At 45.1% G+C, this 16,428-nt stretch overlaps 1 protein-coding gene across 1 annotated transcript; it reads left to right on the top strand.

The window, feature by feature from the left end:
* Positions 1–9,666: 9,666 nt before the first annotated feature.
* On the top strand, positions 9,667–16,428 carry LOC119657535 (putative cystathionine gamma-lyase 2). The gene is made up of 6 exons (XM_038064478.1): positions 9,667–9,890; positions 10,010–10,206; positions 15,306–15,396; positions 15,460–15,733; positions 15,824–16,151; positions 16,211–16,428. Exons 1-6 carry the CDS (start codon positions 9,735–9,737, stop codon positions 16,356–16,358), a joined length of 1,194 nt encoding a protein of 397 aa, XP_037920406.1. The 5' UTR covers positions 9,667–9,734; the 3' UTR covers positions 16,359–16,428.

Genomic DNA, 16,428 nt, shown 5'->3' with positions numbered 1-16,428 from the left:
ATTTTTCTTCAATTTTTGGTTTATTCACCAGCTACAAGTTCTGTGTAAACAATGGAAATATATACATTTATTATCAATGTTCCTTCAAATATGCAATACCGAGGCATCATCCTCTTCAAATCCACCCAACTACTGGCTTACGCTTACGATATTGTCTGGCGTCCTGACCTACGTCATCACTTCATCTGAGGCAGAGACTGCCACGTTTTCCTCTTCATATATAATGCCCTTATAGATTTTTCGGCCTGGATCATCCTTATCCATACGCGGCTAAGAGTTCGAAATTTTTCTTGTTGAGAACCCAGGTCTCTGTGGAATACATAAGATTATTGCCTTGTACAGTAAAAACTTTGACCCTGTGTGGTGAGACGTTTCGAGCGAAACAGTTTTTGTAAGCTGAAATAGGGTCTGTTGGCAGCCAACAATTGTGCTATATAGGAGAAATTTTCAACGGTCTCAAAGCTGTACTCTCCCATCTTTATTGTTCTCGTTTGACCAACGAGACTTGATTCTTCCCATAATGTCAATATTGTCAGCGTCAGCTTGAAGAGAATGGTGCCTCCGGACATTTGTCAGGGTCAGCCTAATTGGTTTTATCAATTTCGTCGGAATACCGAATTCTCTCATGGCCGTGTACCGTTTTACAAAAGATTTAAAATATGCAGCAACTGATGGCTAATTCCAACAAGTTTTTCACCGCTGCCGCAAGGAGAAAAACTGCGTATGGAGCTATCCGGCTACTTCTATAATTGCTGCACTCCGTGATATCTTCCTTTTTCTGAAGAGGACTGATAATGCCTCGTTGCCAGTCGTCAGGCATTGATTCGCTGTCCCACACCTTGAGCATCAGTTGATGAACCGCTTGGTGTAGTTGATTGCCTCCATATTATACCAGTTCGGCTGTAACTCCATCAGCTCCTGGCGACTTATGACTTTTAAGCCGATGAATCGCACGGACTGTTTCTTCTATGCTTGGTGATGGCAGCATTTGTCCGCCGTCTTCAGTTGACGTGACCTCCAACTCGTTGATATTCTGGTGGTTGAGTAGTTCAACCCATTGCTCCAAGATGCCCATTCTGTCGGAAATCAGATTTCCCTCTTTGTCTCGGCAGGATGAGCATTGAAGTATATAAGGCTTCTTAATGCTGACTTGTTGGTACAACTTGCGCGCCTGGTGCGGTTGCTCCCTGTACTTCTCGAAATCACAGACTTGTTGGTTCTCTCAGGCTTGCTTTTTTGGCTGTGAAGTCGTTTCTTCACTGGAAGGAGTCCGTGATAAATCTTCACGCGTGCCTGCGTTCTTTGAGAATCCAATATTACTCGATATGTGACGTTCTTCCGTTTCGTTGCTAGCTTACATTCATCGTCGAACCAACCTTTTCGACTTTTCCTGCGGCTGGGGCCAAATGTGTTTGTGGCCGTATCAATGATAACGTTCTTCAGGTGGTTGTAAAGATCATTTGTTGATGCTTCATCTCCCGGATGGGGATGTGGATGACTTTAGTATTCACTCTCATCTGATGGCTAGAGGGGATTGTAGGCGGTGTTGTAACTCGAGACCGGAGGGCTATACCAATAACATAGTGATCCGAGTCTATATTGGCCCCCCTATATGTTCTGACATTTATCAAGGCTGGGAGATGGCGGCGTTCAATCAGCACGTGGTCAATTTGGTAAAAAGTGATGCCATCTGAAGAAGCCTATGTGCGAGGTACTTCCCACAACCATTTCGTGCGATACTGCTAACTAAATAATCCGCAGTCGGTTATCGTTGGTATCCTTATGTAAGCTATGGGAGCCGACGTATCGCCTGAATACAGACTACGTCGCTACTTGACTGTTCAAATCTCCAAGTGTGATTTTGATATTATACTTCGGACAGGCTTCGAGCCTTGTGGAAGGTATCCTTCTCCGACTCTATACTCTCCTCTATAGGGGCGTGAACGTTAACGAGGCTTTTATTTCTAAATTTGCCTCGTAAACGCAAAGTCCATAGCCTTTCGCTTATGTTTTCAAAGCCGACAACAGCAGGTTTCATTTTTTGGCTGACTAGGAAACCTACTCCAAGCACATAGTTTACTGGTTGGCTGCTATAATATAGAGTGTAGTGGCTCTTCTCCAGGAAATCCTTACCTGTCCAGCGCATTTCTTGTAGCGCTGTTACATCAGTCTTATATTGGGACAGAGTATCGGCTAGCTGCTAGGCAACATTCAGTCTATACAGGGAGCACACGTGCCATGAAAAAATGTTGTTTCTTTCGTTTCCGTTGTTCTTTCGTTTCCGTTGCCGGGTTCGCTTTTGTAAAATTCATCCTGTCCGAGGCTCCTGTTGTGGCTTCGTAATGTTGGTTTTCCGTGTAGGGTTGTTAGCCCTACCCAATCCCCAACCTGGAGTACTAGTTTGTACAATTTGCCGGGGAGACTCGCCGTGGAGATGGAGATATGGTTTGGTAATAGAGCTGTTGGTGTCGATTCATCAGGCGTCCCCTAGGTTTTGTACTCTATCGTGGGTACCAATCCATGTTTTGCTGTTTATGGACATACAGTTCGAGAAAATGTTACAAATGTTCAATTAAATGTAGGTTTACCGATTTGGGAGGCATACAAAGTCGACGTGGGACATTATACAATAACTATTCTCGTACCGAGAATGAGGTATACTTGGGCTTGTTGTCCTACCGGAAGTAAACGATTGTTTTATGGCGTTTTGTAACAAATTAAAACACAACACACTAGAATATAATTCTTTCCATGCTCTAGTTATCAAATACCAATCTATTATATTTACTTTCGCCGGACCATCGAACTGAATACCAAAAGTCTAAGTTTTTTATAGGATGCTCTCTCACAAAGGCAGGCTGCTTTCTTGGTTATTTTCGAAGATGAACGGTTTTGTTGGCTGGGTCACTATGAAACTTCTTTGTCCACCGTGGCTTTAGTAATATTTTTTTTTCAATGTCGTAGCCCTATTGATCGGACTTTTCAGTGAATTTCGAATGACGCCACGGTGTTTTCGAACTGCCAGATTTGAAGAGTACCTATTTAATTAAAAAAGTACACAAAAATGAAAAAGGAATGGTGTCCATTATCCATAATGTCCATTTTATATTTGCCCAGCGCTGCCAAGATTCCTGCCAGTTGGGGATTAAGATACACTCAAAGTGTTCCCTGCTTGTCATAAAAAGCGACTAAAAGAGATATAATATTTATGGACTAGTAATCCACTGCAATGTCAACCACACCTTGGATAGGGGCTGACCTCACACATCGTTCTTTGGCTATTATAGCGAATTATCTCCCTCGACGATTACCTACCTTGACGTGGTGAGGGAGCTCAGTAAGGAAGATCCTCCAGGAAACGGGAGGTGACACCTGAAGCCAAGCGGTAATCAAAACCCCAAGCCAAGGTGTGACTACCGTGCCGAGGGCTGAATGGTCACAGGGGTTAAGATGTGGCCGTAAACGGTGAACTCTGGGTACCAGGCGACCCCCAGTTTCAACTAGCCTTGTCTCAGCAAAAAGGGGCTCTGCCGAGATCGACTTACTTTCCCCGGAAAAATTGAGGCCATGGCAGCCAATTATGAAAAAATAAAAAAACAAAAACACAAATCTACTAAGCAAACACAAATAAACTTCGGTCGTGACGATCCAACCCCGAGTGAAGGGGCAACCCTGAGCTCATCGATGGAGAACCTGAGTCTAGACTCAGATTCCACACTTATTCAAGTGGGAACCAATTCAATTGGGACCCAGTCCTTAACGGATGAGCCAATGCAGGCCCCTTCTGTCAGTACTCCTGACCCCAGGCTCCAATCGGCGCCACCTGCTGAGGCTAAAGTCTTGCCCATGGGTAAGCACCTGTCCACGGACAGCAAACTGCCTTCGGGCAAACCGCCTTCGGGCAAACCGCCTTCGGGCAAACTGCCTCCGGGCAAACCGCCTTCGGGTAAACCGCCTCCGGGCAAACCGCCTTCGGGCAAACCGCCTTCGGGCAAACCGCCTTCGGGCAAACCGCCTCCGGGCAACGCACAACCAAAGAGCTGTGCCAAGGTTGAGGGGAAAGGAGCGTTCGGGGCACCTGCAGCTAAGGGGAAACCGAAGCGGCAGCGGTCCTCGGACGATCCTAACTCTTCGACACAAAAGGCGGCAAAGAGGGCTAGGCCGGCAACGGCTAGGCCTTCATTTGCAGCCAAGGCTATCGAAGCCGACGGATGGGTCCTGTATGACGACTCTAATCCATCCGGCTACGATGCTGAGCAGTGCGAACAGCTTAGGAGGAAACTCCTCCTAGCTGTAAGGACTGCGTCCGCGCAAGGCATTAAGCTTTGCTTTGAGTCGGTAGGTGTATACCGTAAAATGTTACGGCTGAACTTTGCCGACGAAGACACGATCGAGTGGCTCAGGCAGTACTGCTCCTCCCTTAACGATGTGTGGGAGGGTGCGCGACTAACCTTGAAAAGGGTCTCTGAGCTGCCATCGATCAAAAAGTGCTTTCTCTGGCTTCCAGAAGAAGAGCGAAATGGTGTCGGGGTTCTGGAACAACTTGGTGTACAGAACAACCTTAACACTTCCACCTGGTTGCTGCTAAGCAGCAAAACAGGAGAGAGAACCGATAGGCCGGGAACTTTTCTCACTATCGGCGTTCCCGAACCTGATGTTAAGATAGTTCGGGAAAAATCGGGTTGCCGGCTCTACTATGGGCTGGGGACCGTCACGTTACAAGTGTCGGCTCCTAAAACCATTGAAGGGGACATGCAGCCCCCGGCATCTACATCTGAAACATAGATGAGGTGCCACATCTCCCAATTAAATTTGCAGCATTGTAAAGCGGCGACTGCACTTATCAGTCGTCGGATCAATAGCTGCAAGACATTTATATACCTCATACAAGAACCGTGGGTTGTTGGTGGGGCAGTCAGGGGCCTAAACTTCCAACATGCTGACCTATTGTATGCCAATGGAAGCGATCGACCCCGCACCTGCATGGTAGTCTCCAAAGACTTCCAGGCTAACCTGGTTAACGATCTATGTGATGGCGACACCACATCGGCTAAGCTAACCATAAAAAGTCAACAGGGAGAAAAAGAGATACTATGGTGCTCTGCATACTTCCCCTACGACGCAGAAGACGTTCCCAGTGGAACATTCATCAGAGCTATCCAATATGCCAAAAGTAGAAGCATGGGGGTAATAGCAGGATGTGATGTCAACGCTCACCACATATGCTGGGGAAGTTCGAACATCAATGCAAGAGGATCGAGACTACTGGAGTATCTAGTAGGAACCGATTTGCAGATCCTAAATGTGGGTAACGAGCCCACTTTCTTCAACGTGGTCAGGCGAGAGGTCATCGACATCACGGTGGCATCTCCTGACATCGCGGCTCTGATCGGAGAGTGGAGAGTATCAAACGATGTCACACTCTCGAATCACAGACGCATTGATTTCGTTATGGGCATGGATTTACCTCCACCCACTCCATTTCGGAACCCGAGGAAGACAGATTGGGTAATGTATCAAACAGAATTGAACGCCCGAGTCACGATCACTGGGAGGCGCATCAAATCCATTGCTGGAATTGAGAAGACAACCCAGATGATCACAACTAGCATGAGAGAAGCTTTCGAAGAAAGCTGTCCACTCAGGATGCCAAAGAAGGGTAAAACACCATGGTGGAACTCGGATTTGGCAAAACAGAGGAGAACGACAAGGATGCTCCTTAATCGTGCTCTGAAGGGCGAATCAAGCACTAGCTGGAATCGCTATAAAGAGGCACAGAAGGCTCTAAAGAAGAGCATAAGATCGGCCAAACGGTCATCTTGGAGACGCTTTTGCGAAGAGACTAACTCTCTTGAGGCAACCTCAAAGCTGAAGCGGATTCTGGTCAAAGAACGTAGCCAGAAACTGGGTTACTTACGTTTACAGAATGGGAAGTACACAGAAAGCGACGAAGAAACGGCAAATCATTTGCTTGAAGTACACTTCCCAGGCAGCATCCAAAATCTAATCTCGGGGCCAACAGGTGCATATAGCCCTCAGCCGAGAGATTGGAATCTGGCATGCAATGTAGTATCACTGGAGCGAGTGAAATGGGCATTTAACTCGTTCCACAGATATAAGTCTGCAGGTCCGGATGGCATCATTCCTGCGCTAGTAATAGAAGGAATGGATGCCCTGGGTCGACACATTCGGAATATATATCGGGCATGCCTAGCACACGCTTATATTCCAATTAGATGGCGGGATGTGAAGGTGTTGTTCATTCCCAAACCAGGAAAACCCACCTACACAGACGCAAAAAGCTTTCGACCGATCAGCCTAACGTCCTTTCTGCTAAAAGGACTAGAAAGATTAGTAGATCGGTTCATAAGGGATACACACATTCCTAAATGGCCACTTCACCATAGGCAACACGCCTACCAGAAAGGCAAATCCACGGAGACAGCACTCCATGAACTTACGGCAAAAATTGAAAAGGCGATGTCCGATAAAGAATACGCTTTAGGCGCATTCATGGACATCGAAGGTGCCTTCAATTATGCCTCATTTGCGGCAATTTGTGATGCGGCAAGACAGCATGGAATCGAACCGCTGCTAATCAGTTGGATCCTTCACATGCTAGAGTGGAGAAAAATCCACATATCGGTCGGCCAGAAGTCTATTGAAGCAGGATGTCTCAGGGGCTGCCCACAGGGAGGGGTTCTCTCTCCACTGTTATGGCTCTTGGTGATGGATACCCTGCTGTGGCTCCTGGAGGACAAAAAAGTCTTCGCACAAGCATTTGCGGACGACCTAGCCGTAATAATTAACGGCAAGTTTGCGGACACAGTATGTGACCGCTTGAGTGCAACTCTGCATGTAATCCACAGCTGGTGCCTCCGCAATGGACTCACGGTGAACGCTAGAAAGACTGGACTAGTTATGTTCACTAAGAATGTCAGGTGGGGCAGCTATACGCTACCCACCTTAGCAGGGGCGGAAATCCAGCTGGCACAAACAGTCAAGTACTTAGGAGTACATTTCGACTCCAAGTTAACGTGGAAGCATCATATCCAGGAACAATACCAGAAATCCTGCAGATTGCTCTGGTGCTGTAGGAATGCGATAGGTAAGACCTGGGGACTTTCACCTAAACGGATATATTGGATGTATACATCCATAATAAAACCCATTTTGATGTATGCATGCATCGTCTGGTGGCCAAGACTGAACTTTGCTAACAGCAGGAAGCTGCTATCGCAGATTCAGAGACTTGGTTGCCTAAGTATTACTGGAGCAATGAGTACTACGCCGACTGCGGCACTTGAAGCCATCCTAAATTTACCCCCCATCCACTTGGAGGTGAAACGGAAAGCAGCAAACGACGCATATAGGCTCGATACCATTGGGGCGTGGAAAGGCGGCCAATCCAACGGGCATGCGTCTATATGGAAATTCCTTGAAAAACATCCGGTAGCCCTGATGCCGACCGATCATATGGTTTCCAGATTCGTCTTTGAAAAGACATACACTGTCGTAATCACCGAAAGAGAAGAATGGTCGACAAGTGGCCATGAGTCTTTTCAGATTACAGACCTAATAATCTTCACCGACGGGTCAGTCACGGAGGATGGATCGGGTGCAGGCGTGTTCTCGGAGAATCCGATTATAGAACTGGCCCGACCCCTCGGAAAAATGACCACCATATTCCAGGCGGAGATATATGCCATTTCATTGGCAGCAGAAGAATGTCTGCGACAAAAATGGAGGGGTCGCACCATTCGAATCTGTTCCGACAGTCGGGCGGCATTATCAGTACTAGATGGCAACAACATATCAAGCCAGTTGGTGTGGAGTTGTCGTCAGGTGCTGCTGAAACTTGGCCGACTGAACGAAACATTCCTAATGTGGGTGCCGGGGCACTCTAACATCGCCGGTAATGAAGGGGCTGATAGACTGGCTCGCCGAGGGTCTGGATCCACAATGGTGGGCCCAGAACCAGCTCTTGGAATCCGACCATCTACTGTCAGGTCTACTCTGAAAGGTGAAATTGCAAGGATTCACGCAACCGAGTGGAGAAATTTGGACTCTTGCCGGCAAGCGAAAATCCTTGTAAAGGAACCTAGGGCCACTAGAGCGGCATTTTTGTTGTCCCTTAAGAAGTGGGACATGAAAACCCTAGTAGGGCTTTTGACGGGACACTGCCCCTTAAACTACCATATGGAAAAGATTGGGGTAGTGGTTTCGGCTGTGTGCAGCCAATGTGAGGAGGAGGAGGAAACTGCCCTGCACTTTTTATGCAGCTGCCCGGCATCCTCAGATCTCAGACGAAGACACCTTGGCAAGGTTTTCTTCAATGAAGAATCTGCACACTCTCTGCCTCTTGAGAATGTTCTCAGATTCGCTAAAGCCTGCGAACACCGGAGGCAGGAAGCCATTGAATAGGCAACTTACGGGGATAGTACAATGGGCCTAATAATGGCCTGAGTGCTCGGAGCTGCGGCTCCCCCCATTTAACTAAACTAACTAACTATAGCGAATTATAATTGATTTCTGGTATGTACGTACGCTTCTCGACAACGGTATCGAGGGTCCCCGAAACCGAACATTCCTCCAATTAGCCCGAGACTTTTAGTAATATAATCTTCTGGGCCTAAAGCGAAATAAGATAGTGAGACTCTGGAGACGACGAAGTGTTGACATCAGGGTCGAAAGGGATCACCATCTGATGGTCACTAACCTTCGCTTGTGTGTTGCGTCCACCTCTTTTCGCAGGGTTCCCAAGTACAACATCGACCGCTTATAAAATCCCGCTGTCACTCAACATAAGTCAAAGGGCAGTATAAGTTCTTGGGCGAAACATAGATTGATACCCACGGTGGAGCATAAAACCTGGGACGCGTGCTGAACAAGCACCAACAACCTCTACTACCAAACTCTATCTCCACCTTCACGTGGTGGTTGCTGGCAGTTCTATCTCCATGAAAAACCGCAGACGGAGAAGGATGAAGCCGAAATTGTAATGTAATTGTATTTGTAATGTCTGAACGGGAAATGAAAGTTGCGGCGCCACGAAAGGAGCCTCGGACTGGACGGATTCTACAATGACGGACCCGGCAACAAAAACACACAAGCGATTTGGGCAGTTTCTCATGGAAGGCGAGCTCCTTCAACAGAAAAGGAGCTGTCAAGCAGCTAGTCGATACGCTATAAGGCTGATGTCACAGGAGATGCACTGAACAAGGACTGTTTGACTGGAGAAGAGCGAGTAAACGACTACAGCATATATTACAGAGGCTATACAGTAAACCATGTTCTCGGAGTAGGTTTCCTGCTCAGCCTGCTGTTATCGGCTTTCAAAACATAAACGTCTATGCACTCTGTGCTTGCAAGGCAAATTTCGAAATAGAAGAATCATTAATGTTTACCACCTTGCAGAGGAGATTGCAGAGTCATTTAGAGGAGTATGAAAAAGGTACATGTGCAAGTGATTCCGTAAATTTAAAGCCGCTTGCTGCGCACGCTACTTATTTCTTGGGAGCCACTTCAAATATAAACATATATTTACTAACATCATCGCTGATAACGTGAACTTGTAACGTTGAAACTGATCTGTGAACTTTGACTGCACTAAATGTTGGCGATTAGAAGTTTTATAAATGCCTTGGGTCCAGATCAGCACTTACAGTTGTATACCGTTGTTGATAGCACTAGAAGGGAAGGAAAGTTTTGAAAATAAAATATAATAATTTCAAATGGAGGAACCACCACGATTTCGACAACGATCAAAGGGATTTGCTACGAAGGCTCTTCACACTGGACAAGATCCCGAACAATGGAAGAGTCGCTGCATTGTGGCTCCCATTATAACGAGCACCACATTCGAGCAACCTTCTCTTGATAAATTTGGTGTAAGTGCTGAATTTAAAGTCCGTTTTCTTTTGCTGAAAGATGTATACCTCAAAATATGTGAAAAGTGATCAAAAATATTCATAAATTATCCCCGATTGACAGCGTACTAACTTTCCAGGAATTCATTAACGGCCGAGAAGGTAATCCAACTCGAAATGTTCTTGAAAAGTGTTTGGCTCACCTAGATGCGGGAGAGCATTGTGTCACGTTTTCATCAGGTACTGGGGCAGTCATGGCTGTAGTGTCAATGCTTAAGCCCAAGGACCACCTAGTTTGCAGTAGTGATCTTTACGGTGGCACAACTTATCTGCTGAGGTAAGTTTTCCTCCAATTTTCATTTTATTCGCCAGCTGCAAGTGCTGTGAAACCAATAGAAATATATACATTTATTATCAATTTTCCTTCAAATAGGCAATACCGATTACAATTATCGGATGAATGTTTTTAAAAAGACTAACCCCCTGAGCAAGCGGCCACTCCTGGGTTATATAATTCCTAAAGCATCTTGTATGATGCTATAGCTAAGTAAGCACTTTTCCAGTAGTAGTTGGGAAATGTTAGTGATTTGCTATCTGTGATTAAATAATTCTTCGGTTTCTGCTTTTTTTCGCTATCTTGATCTTTGTCTTTCACAACGCATCTGAGAAATCTTTCGTCAAACATTTCCTGGTGGATAACTCACTTGAGCTTGCGGAGATTGATAAGGGTTTGTGTTTCTGCTCTATTGTATAAGTTATACAACTCGTTATTGTGGCGAACTCTTCAGTGTGATCCTTCTTTAATTGGTGTTAGTTAGTATTCGTCATGGATCGAGGTATAATATTAACGTCATCAACTTACGCTTGGTTTCAGGAATGGCGTTTCTGTCGTGTCGGTACTACCTGACCTTGGGTCTAAAGAGATGTTTGCTTCTAGGGTGGGGGAGTTGCTATTTTTCGTAAAGGCTGATCTGAGATCTGGACCAGCTAGGTTCTGCTCCCTTTGTCCTTCCCAAAGCATTCATGTGCTCTTTGTTGGGACATTTTCGTTATACGAAAGAATTCGGTCCTGGGCCTTTTTTTCCCCCGTGGACAGGACCGCTTCTTCTAAGCCCGGACCGCCTTAGGAGATTAACAAATGTCAACAATGGAGTCAATTTAAACATTTGAGAATTAAATTCAATAAATTTCTCTGCGCCCTGCAGCCAGGGAAGCATGATGAATGTCACCGATCATTGAAGTCAGAATGAAGCGTGAAGTAGACTTCCTTTTAGACTAATCATAGGATATTTTACCTCGATTACCCTAAAAGCTGTCTGGCGTCCTGACCTACGCCATCGCTCCATCTCAGGCAGGGTCTGCCGCGTTTTGCTTTTCTATCATAGATATTGCCCTTATAGATTTTCCGGACTGACTCATCCTCATCCATATGGATTAAGTGACCCGCTCACTGCAACCTGTTGCGCCGGATTTTACCGACAACCAGACGGTCGTGGTATTGCTCATAGAGACTGTGGTATCGTCCACCCTCATGTAGGGGACCAACAATTCTTCATCGTCATAGCTGTTATAATAATAATAATCGTTGGCGCAACAATCCATATTAGATCAGGACCTTGAAGTGTGTTAGAGCACTTCATTCAAGATTGTAAGGGTACACTATAGTACAATGTGGTCAGCATTGCGTTCGCCCGAGATTATTACCCTGATTTGACTCAAGTACTCGTTCACAGTTGAGTTGACTGGTGTCAGACGTCAAATCATGATACAAATCCCACTGCCACCAGTGAGATTTGAACCGCGACCTTCCGTACGACAGCCTAGTGCTCTAACCACTCAGCTATCCGGACGCACATAGCTGTTATCGATTGTGATTTTCGACCCTAGATAGGAGAAATTTTCAACGGTCTCAAAGTAATAGTCTTCTATCTTTATTCTTCTCGTTTGACAAGTGCGACTCGATGTTGTTCGTTTTTTGGTTTTTAGCGCTGACGTTGTCACCATGTATTTCGTCTTACCTTCATTAATGTGCAACCCAAAATCTCGAGCCGCCTGTTCGATGTGGATGAAGGTAGACCGTACATATCGAGCTGGTCTTCCCATAAAGCCAATATCGTCACCGTAGGCCAGTAGTTGGGTGAATTTGAAGAGGATGGTGCTTCTTGCAATAACATCTGCATCACGAATCACTTTTTCCAGGGCCAGGTTAAAGATGATAGGGAATCCCCTTGTCTTAGACCGTTGTTGATATTAAATGGTCTCGAGAGTGATCCTCGTGCTTTTATCTGGTCTCACATCTAATCAGTCTTATCAATTTCGTCGGGATACCAAATTCACTCATGGTTGCGTACCGTTTTATCCTGAGTACTCTACAAAAAGATGATGCAACTGGTGGCCATATTCCAGAAGTTTTCCTATCGCTTGCCACAAAAAGAAAATCTGACTTTTTGCTGATTTGCCTGGAGTGAAGCTTGGGCGTATGGGGCTATCCGGCCTAGCAAGCTCTATAATTGCTGCACTACGTGATATATCCCTTTCCAGGCATTGAGTCGCTGTCCCACACCTTGGCATAAGTTGATGAACCGCTTGGTGTAATTGGTTGCCTCCATATTTAATTAGTTCGGCTGTAATTCCGTCGGCACCTGGCGACTTATGACTTTTAAGCCGATGAATTGCCTGGACTGTTTCTTCCATGCTTGGTGATGGCAATATTTGTCCGCCGCCTTCAGTTGGCAGGACCTCCAACTCGCCGATATTCTGGTTGTTAAGCAGTTCATCAAAATACTTCAATATACTTATTCTGTCGAAAATTAGATTTCCCTCTTTGTCTCGAAAGGATGAGCATCGAGGTATGTAAGACTTCATCCTGCTGACTTGTTGGTAAAGCTTTTTGCTCCCTGTAGTTTTCTAGTTCACAGACAGGCTTCCTTTTTCCGTCTGTGAAGTCGCTTCTCCGCTTGATGGAGTTGGTGATATGTTTCCGCGCGTATTTGCTTTCTTTGAGAATGCAACATTACTCGATATGCGGGATTCTTCAGTTCGAGACCTTTTATTTTATACCCCACATGACTATATTCGGTGAAAAAAAATTTACACATCCCTTTTGCATGTATGCTGTATGATGCTGACGCCGACGTCGAAAGGGATCACCATCTGATGGTCACTTTTCTTCGCTTGAGTGTTGCGTCCACTTCTTTTCGCAGGGTTGGAGAGCTGCGACCTCGTAAGTTTAACATCGGCTGCTATTTAATCCAGCTGTCGCTCGATAAAAGTCAAAGGACAGTATAAGTCTCAGAGCGAAACGTAGATTGATACCCACGATGGAGCATAAAACTTGGGAAATGCTTGCTGAACAAACACCAACTGCTCTACTAATTCTATCTTCATAGCACTCTCAAAGAAAACAGCATGTGCGAAGATGTATCATGAACTCCTTAAATGGAAGTACCAACTGCAAGAGTAATCAACTGCATGGAGTAATCACACCAGGCACCTAAGTTTTATCAACAAGTCAGCAGGATGAAGCCTTATACACCTCGATGCTCATCCTGCCAAGATAAAGAGGAAAATCCTATTCCCACTGTATGGACATATTGAAGCGATGGGTTGAAAATTTCCATAAGTTGTTCAACAACTAGGTATCGGCGAATTGGGAGCCAAGTGAAGATGACGGACAAATGCTGCCATCACAAAGCATGAAAAAAAGCCCGTGCAATTAATTCATGAGCTTAAAAATCACAAATCGCCAGGAGCTGATAGAGTTACAGCCGAACTGGTTTAATATGGATACGTCCAACTGTCTGGAGTTCCTTACTAAGGGAGGTCTAGACCGTATGCCGGTTGTTGTGCCATTGATAATGATGATGTCGTTCCACAGTGGGAACGCTATTTTGCTAATCGTACGGCAGATACCCTGAGTAATCCGCATTAAGCATTGTCGCCATAAAAAAGCTCTTTTCCCGGATGCTACGCAGGTTGTCGGCCACGTCTCAAGACTGACTGTGGAATCATGGAAGCAGATCGATGAACAGAAAGCATTAGAGGCTCTATTGACCGCTGTAAGTGGTGGCGGGTGTGACGCGCTCGCGGGGAATTCCGTGAAGTCGAGAGTAGTGTACTCCGTGGAAGCGGAAGCTATAGATCGCAATGATTTCAAAAGTGTATACTCATGATCCTGTGAGGCAACCTTTTCAGCTGCTCGAAGGAATAGTTTATGACGGTTCTTAGTCATATCACATCCGGTCATGGTCCGCATACGGACGCCTCCTTCCTTCAAACAGTAGAGAAATCATCTCGGCCATCAATGCACTCAAACGGAGTAGAACCGCTGGACTTGACGATTTCCCCGCAAAGTTATTCATCATTGCATCTGTAGCTTTTGCAGATCTCCTACTTTCACTCGTACGGAAATCTTGGGAATCTGAGATCTTTCCCAGCGAGTGAAAGAAGAAACTGATCGTTAAGATTACAAACAAGGGCACTCGTCTTGGCAATTGGAGGGGTATCTGGGTGCTCTCTGCCGTCGTAAAGATAACAGCTAAAGTTGTCTTAGGAGGTACGTCCGGATAGCTGAGTAGTTAGAGCACAAGGCTGTCGTACGGAAGGTCGCGATTCAAATCTCACTGGTAGCAGTGAAATTTGTATCGTGATTTACGTCGGATATCAGTCGAGTAAATGAGTACCTGTGTCAAATCAGGGTAATAATCTCGGGTGAGCGAAATGCTGACCATATTGCCTCCTATAGGGTACTGTAATCCTGTAGTGTACCATTACGATCTTGAATTAACTGATCTAACACACTTCAAGGTCCTGATCCAATTGGATTGTTGCGCCAACGATTATTATTATAATCGTAGAAGGCGTCAACGAACACCTCGAAAGCCCGATCGATAGAGCGCAAGGGCTGGGTCCTCCTGCATTAACCATGTCAGTACCCTATGGATCACTTTGAGACAGCGTAAAGAATTTAGATCTTCGCTTCACATACCCTTTATCGCTTTGGAGATCGTTTTTGAGAGCGTTAACAGTATATCTGGACTACTCTACGCAGGAGGGCCATTACGAAGAAACTAATAGGCATTATCAGAGTGACATATGATGGCACAGAATGTCACGTGCTACATCAAGAGAAAATGTCAGAGAAATTTGAGGTCCAAAGTGAAATCCGCCAGGGTTCGATTTTGCCACCGATATTATTTCTTCTTGTTTTTGCCCCTGCCTGTGATATATCTGGAGGACGTGGAGGAGTTCAATGTACGATCTTTCGACATCTTTCCTAAAATATAAACATATACATATATGGCAACGCACAACCTCATATATCCAGGTCAAAACGACCAAAAATTAAATGAATTGCAGCATGAAATTCATCAATCGACTACTACCTGTCTGTCCCGTGAATGCATACTCTTAATTATACAGTATTTTGTTATTCAGGAAACATTGCGAGCATTATGAAATTGGACTGGATACCGTGGATCCCACAGAGTTGGATCAGCTGCAGAAGGCAATCAAGAAAAACACAAAAGTAAAGTTTAATACCAGGTATCGTTAAAAACCACTTCCTAACACTACGTTTGAATTATTTTAGATGGTGTTTATTGAAACGCCCACCAATCCATTAATAAAAGTTCTGGACATCGCTGCGATATCGAAAATACTGAAGACTTTCGACAGCCAAAATATAATATTCGTGGTGGATAACACTTTGCTCACCCCCTATTTCCAACGTCCTTTGGATCTCGGAGTAGATATTGTTGTTTATTCACTAACGAAGTATATGAACGGTCACACTGATGTTACAATGGGAGCTGCAATAACAAACTGCCCCAAACTGGAGCAGAAACTAAAGTTTGCACAAGTTTGTTAGTATCCAAACTATTTTTGGCAGCTGAGTTCTTTTTAACTCTATGCAAATATCACGTAGTTTTTTGTAATCAATTGAAAATTCTCAGTCTCAGGAATAGTACCATCGCCGTTCGATTGTTACCAAGTGAATCGAGGCATCAAAACTCTTGCCGTGCGAATGGAAGGACATGCTAAAAACTCACTGATGGTTGCCCGATTCCTCGAAAGTCATCCCTTAGTTGAACGTGTGTTACATCCTGGTCTACCATCGCACCCGCAGCATAAGCTTGCTATTAGGCAGAGCTTCGGTCACAGCGGTATAATGTCTTTCTACCTAAAAGGAAATAAGGACAACACGGCTAAGTTCATGAAGGCTCTTAAATATTTCCTATTTGCCAGCAGCTTCGGTGGACCTGAAAGTTTAATATCCACACCGTAATAGTTTTCGATTTGTATCAGGATAACATGTTTGAACGGTTTTTTTTTATTTTCAGGACCACTTTGAGTCATGCGTTCCTACCTGCTGAAGAACGAGAGAAACTTGGTATAACTGATAATTTGATCAGGCTGTCCGTTGGTTTGGAAGATGCTGATTGTCTTATAAATGATTTAGACCAGGCCTTGAAATTATCTCAGCGGTGATTTTATCGCTGATTTAGATAATGAGTGTAGATGACAAATTTAATAAAAGGAATAAAAGTTCGGATTATTA

Source organism: Hermetia illucens, chromosome 5 (genome assembly GCF_905115235.1).
Source record: "Hermetia illucens chromosome 5, iHerIll2.2.curated.20191125, whole genome shotgun sequence".
Taxonomy (NCBI): domain Eukaryota; kingdom Metazoa; phylum Arthropoda; class Insecta; order Diptera; family Stratiomyidae; genus Hermetia; species Hermetia illucens.
The sequence above is the reverse complement of the archived record's forward strand: the minus strand, read 5'-3'. Positions and strand labels throughout refer to the sequence as shown.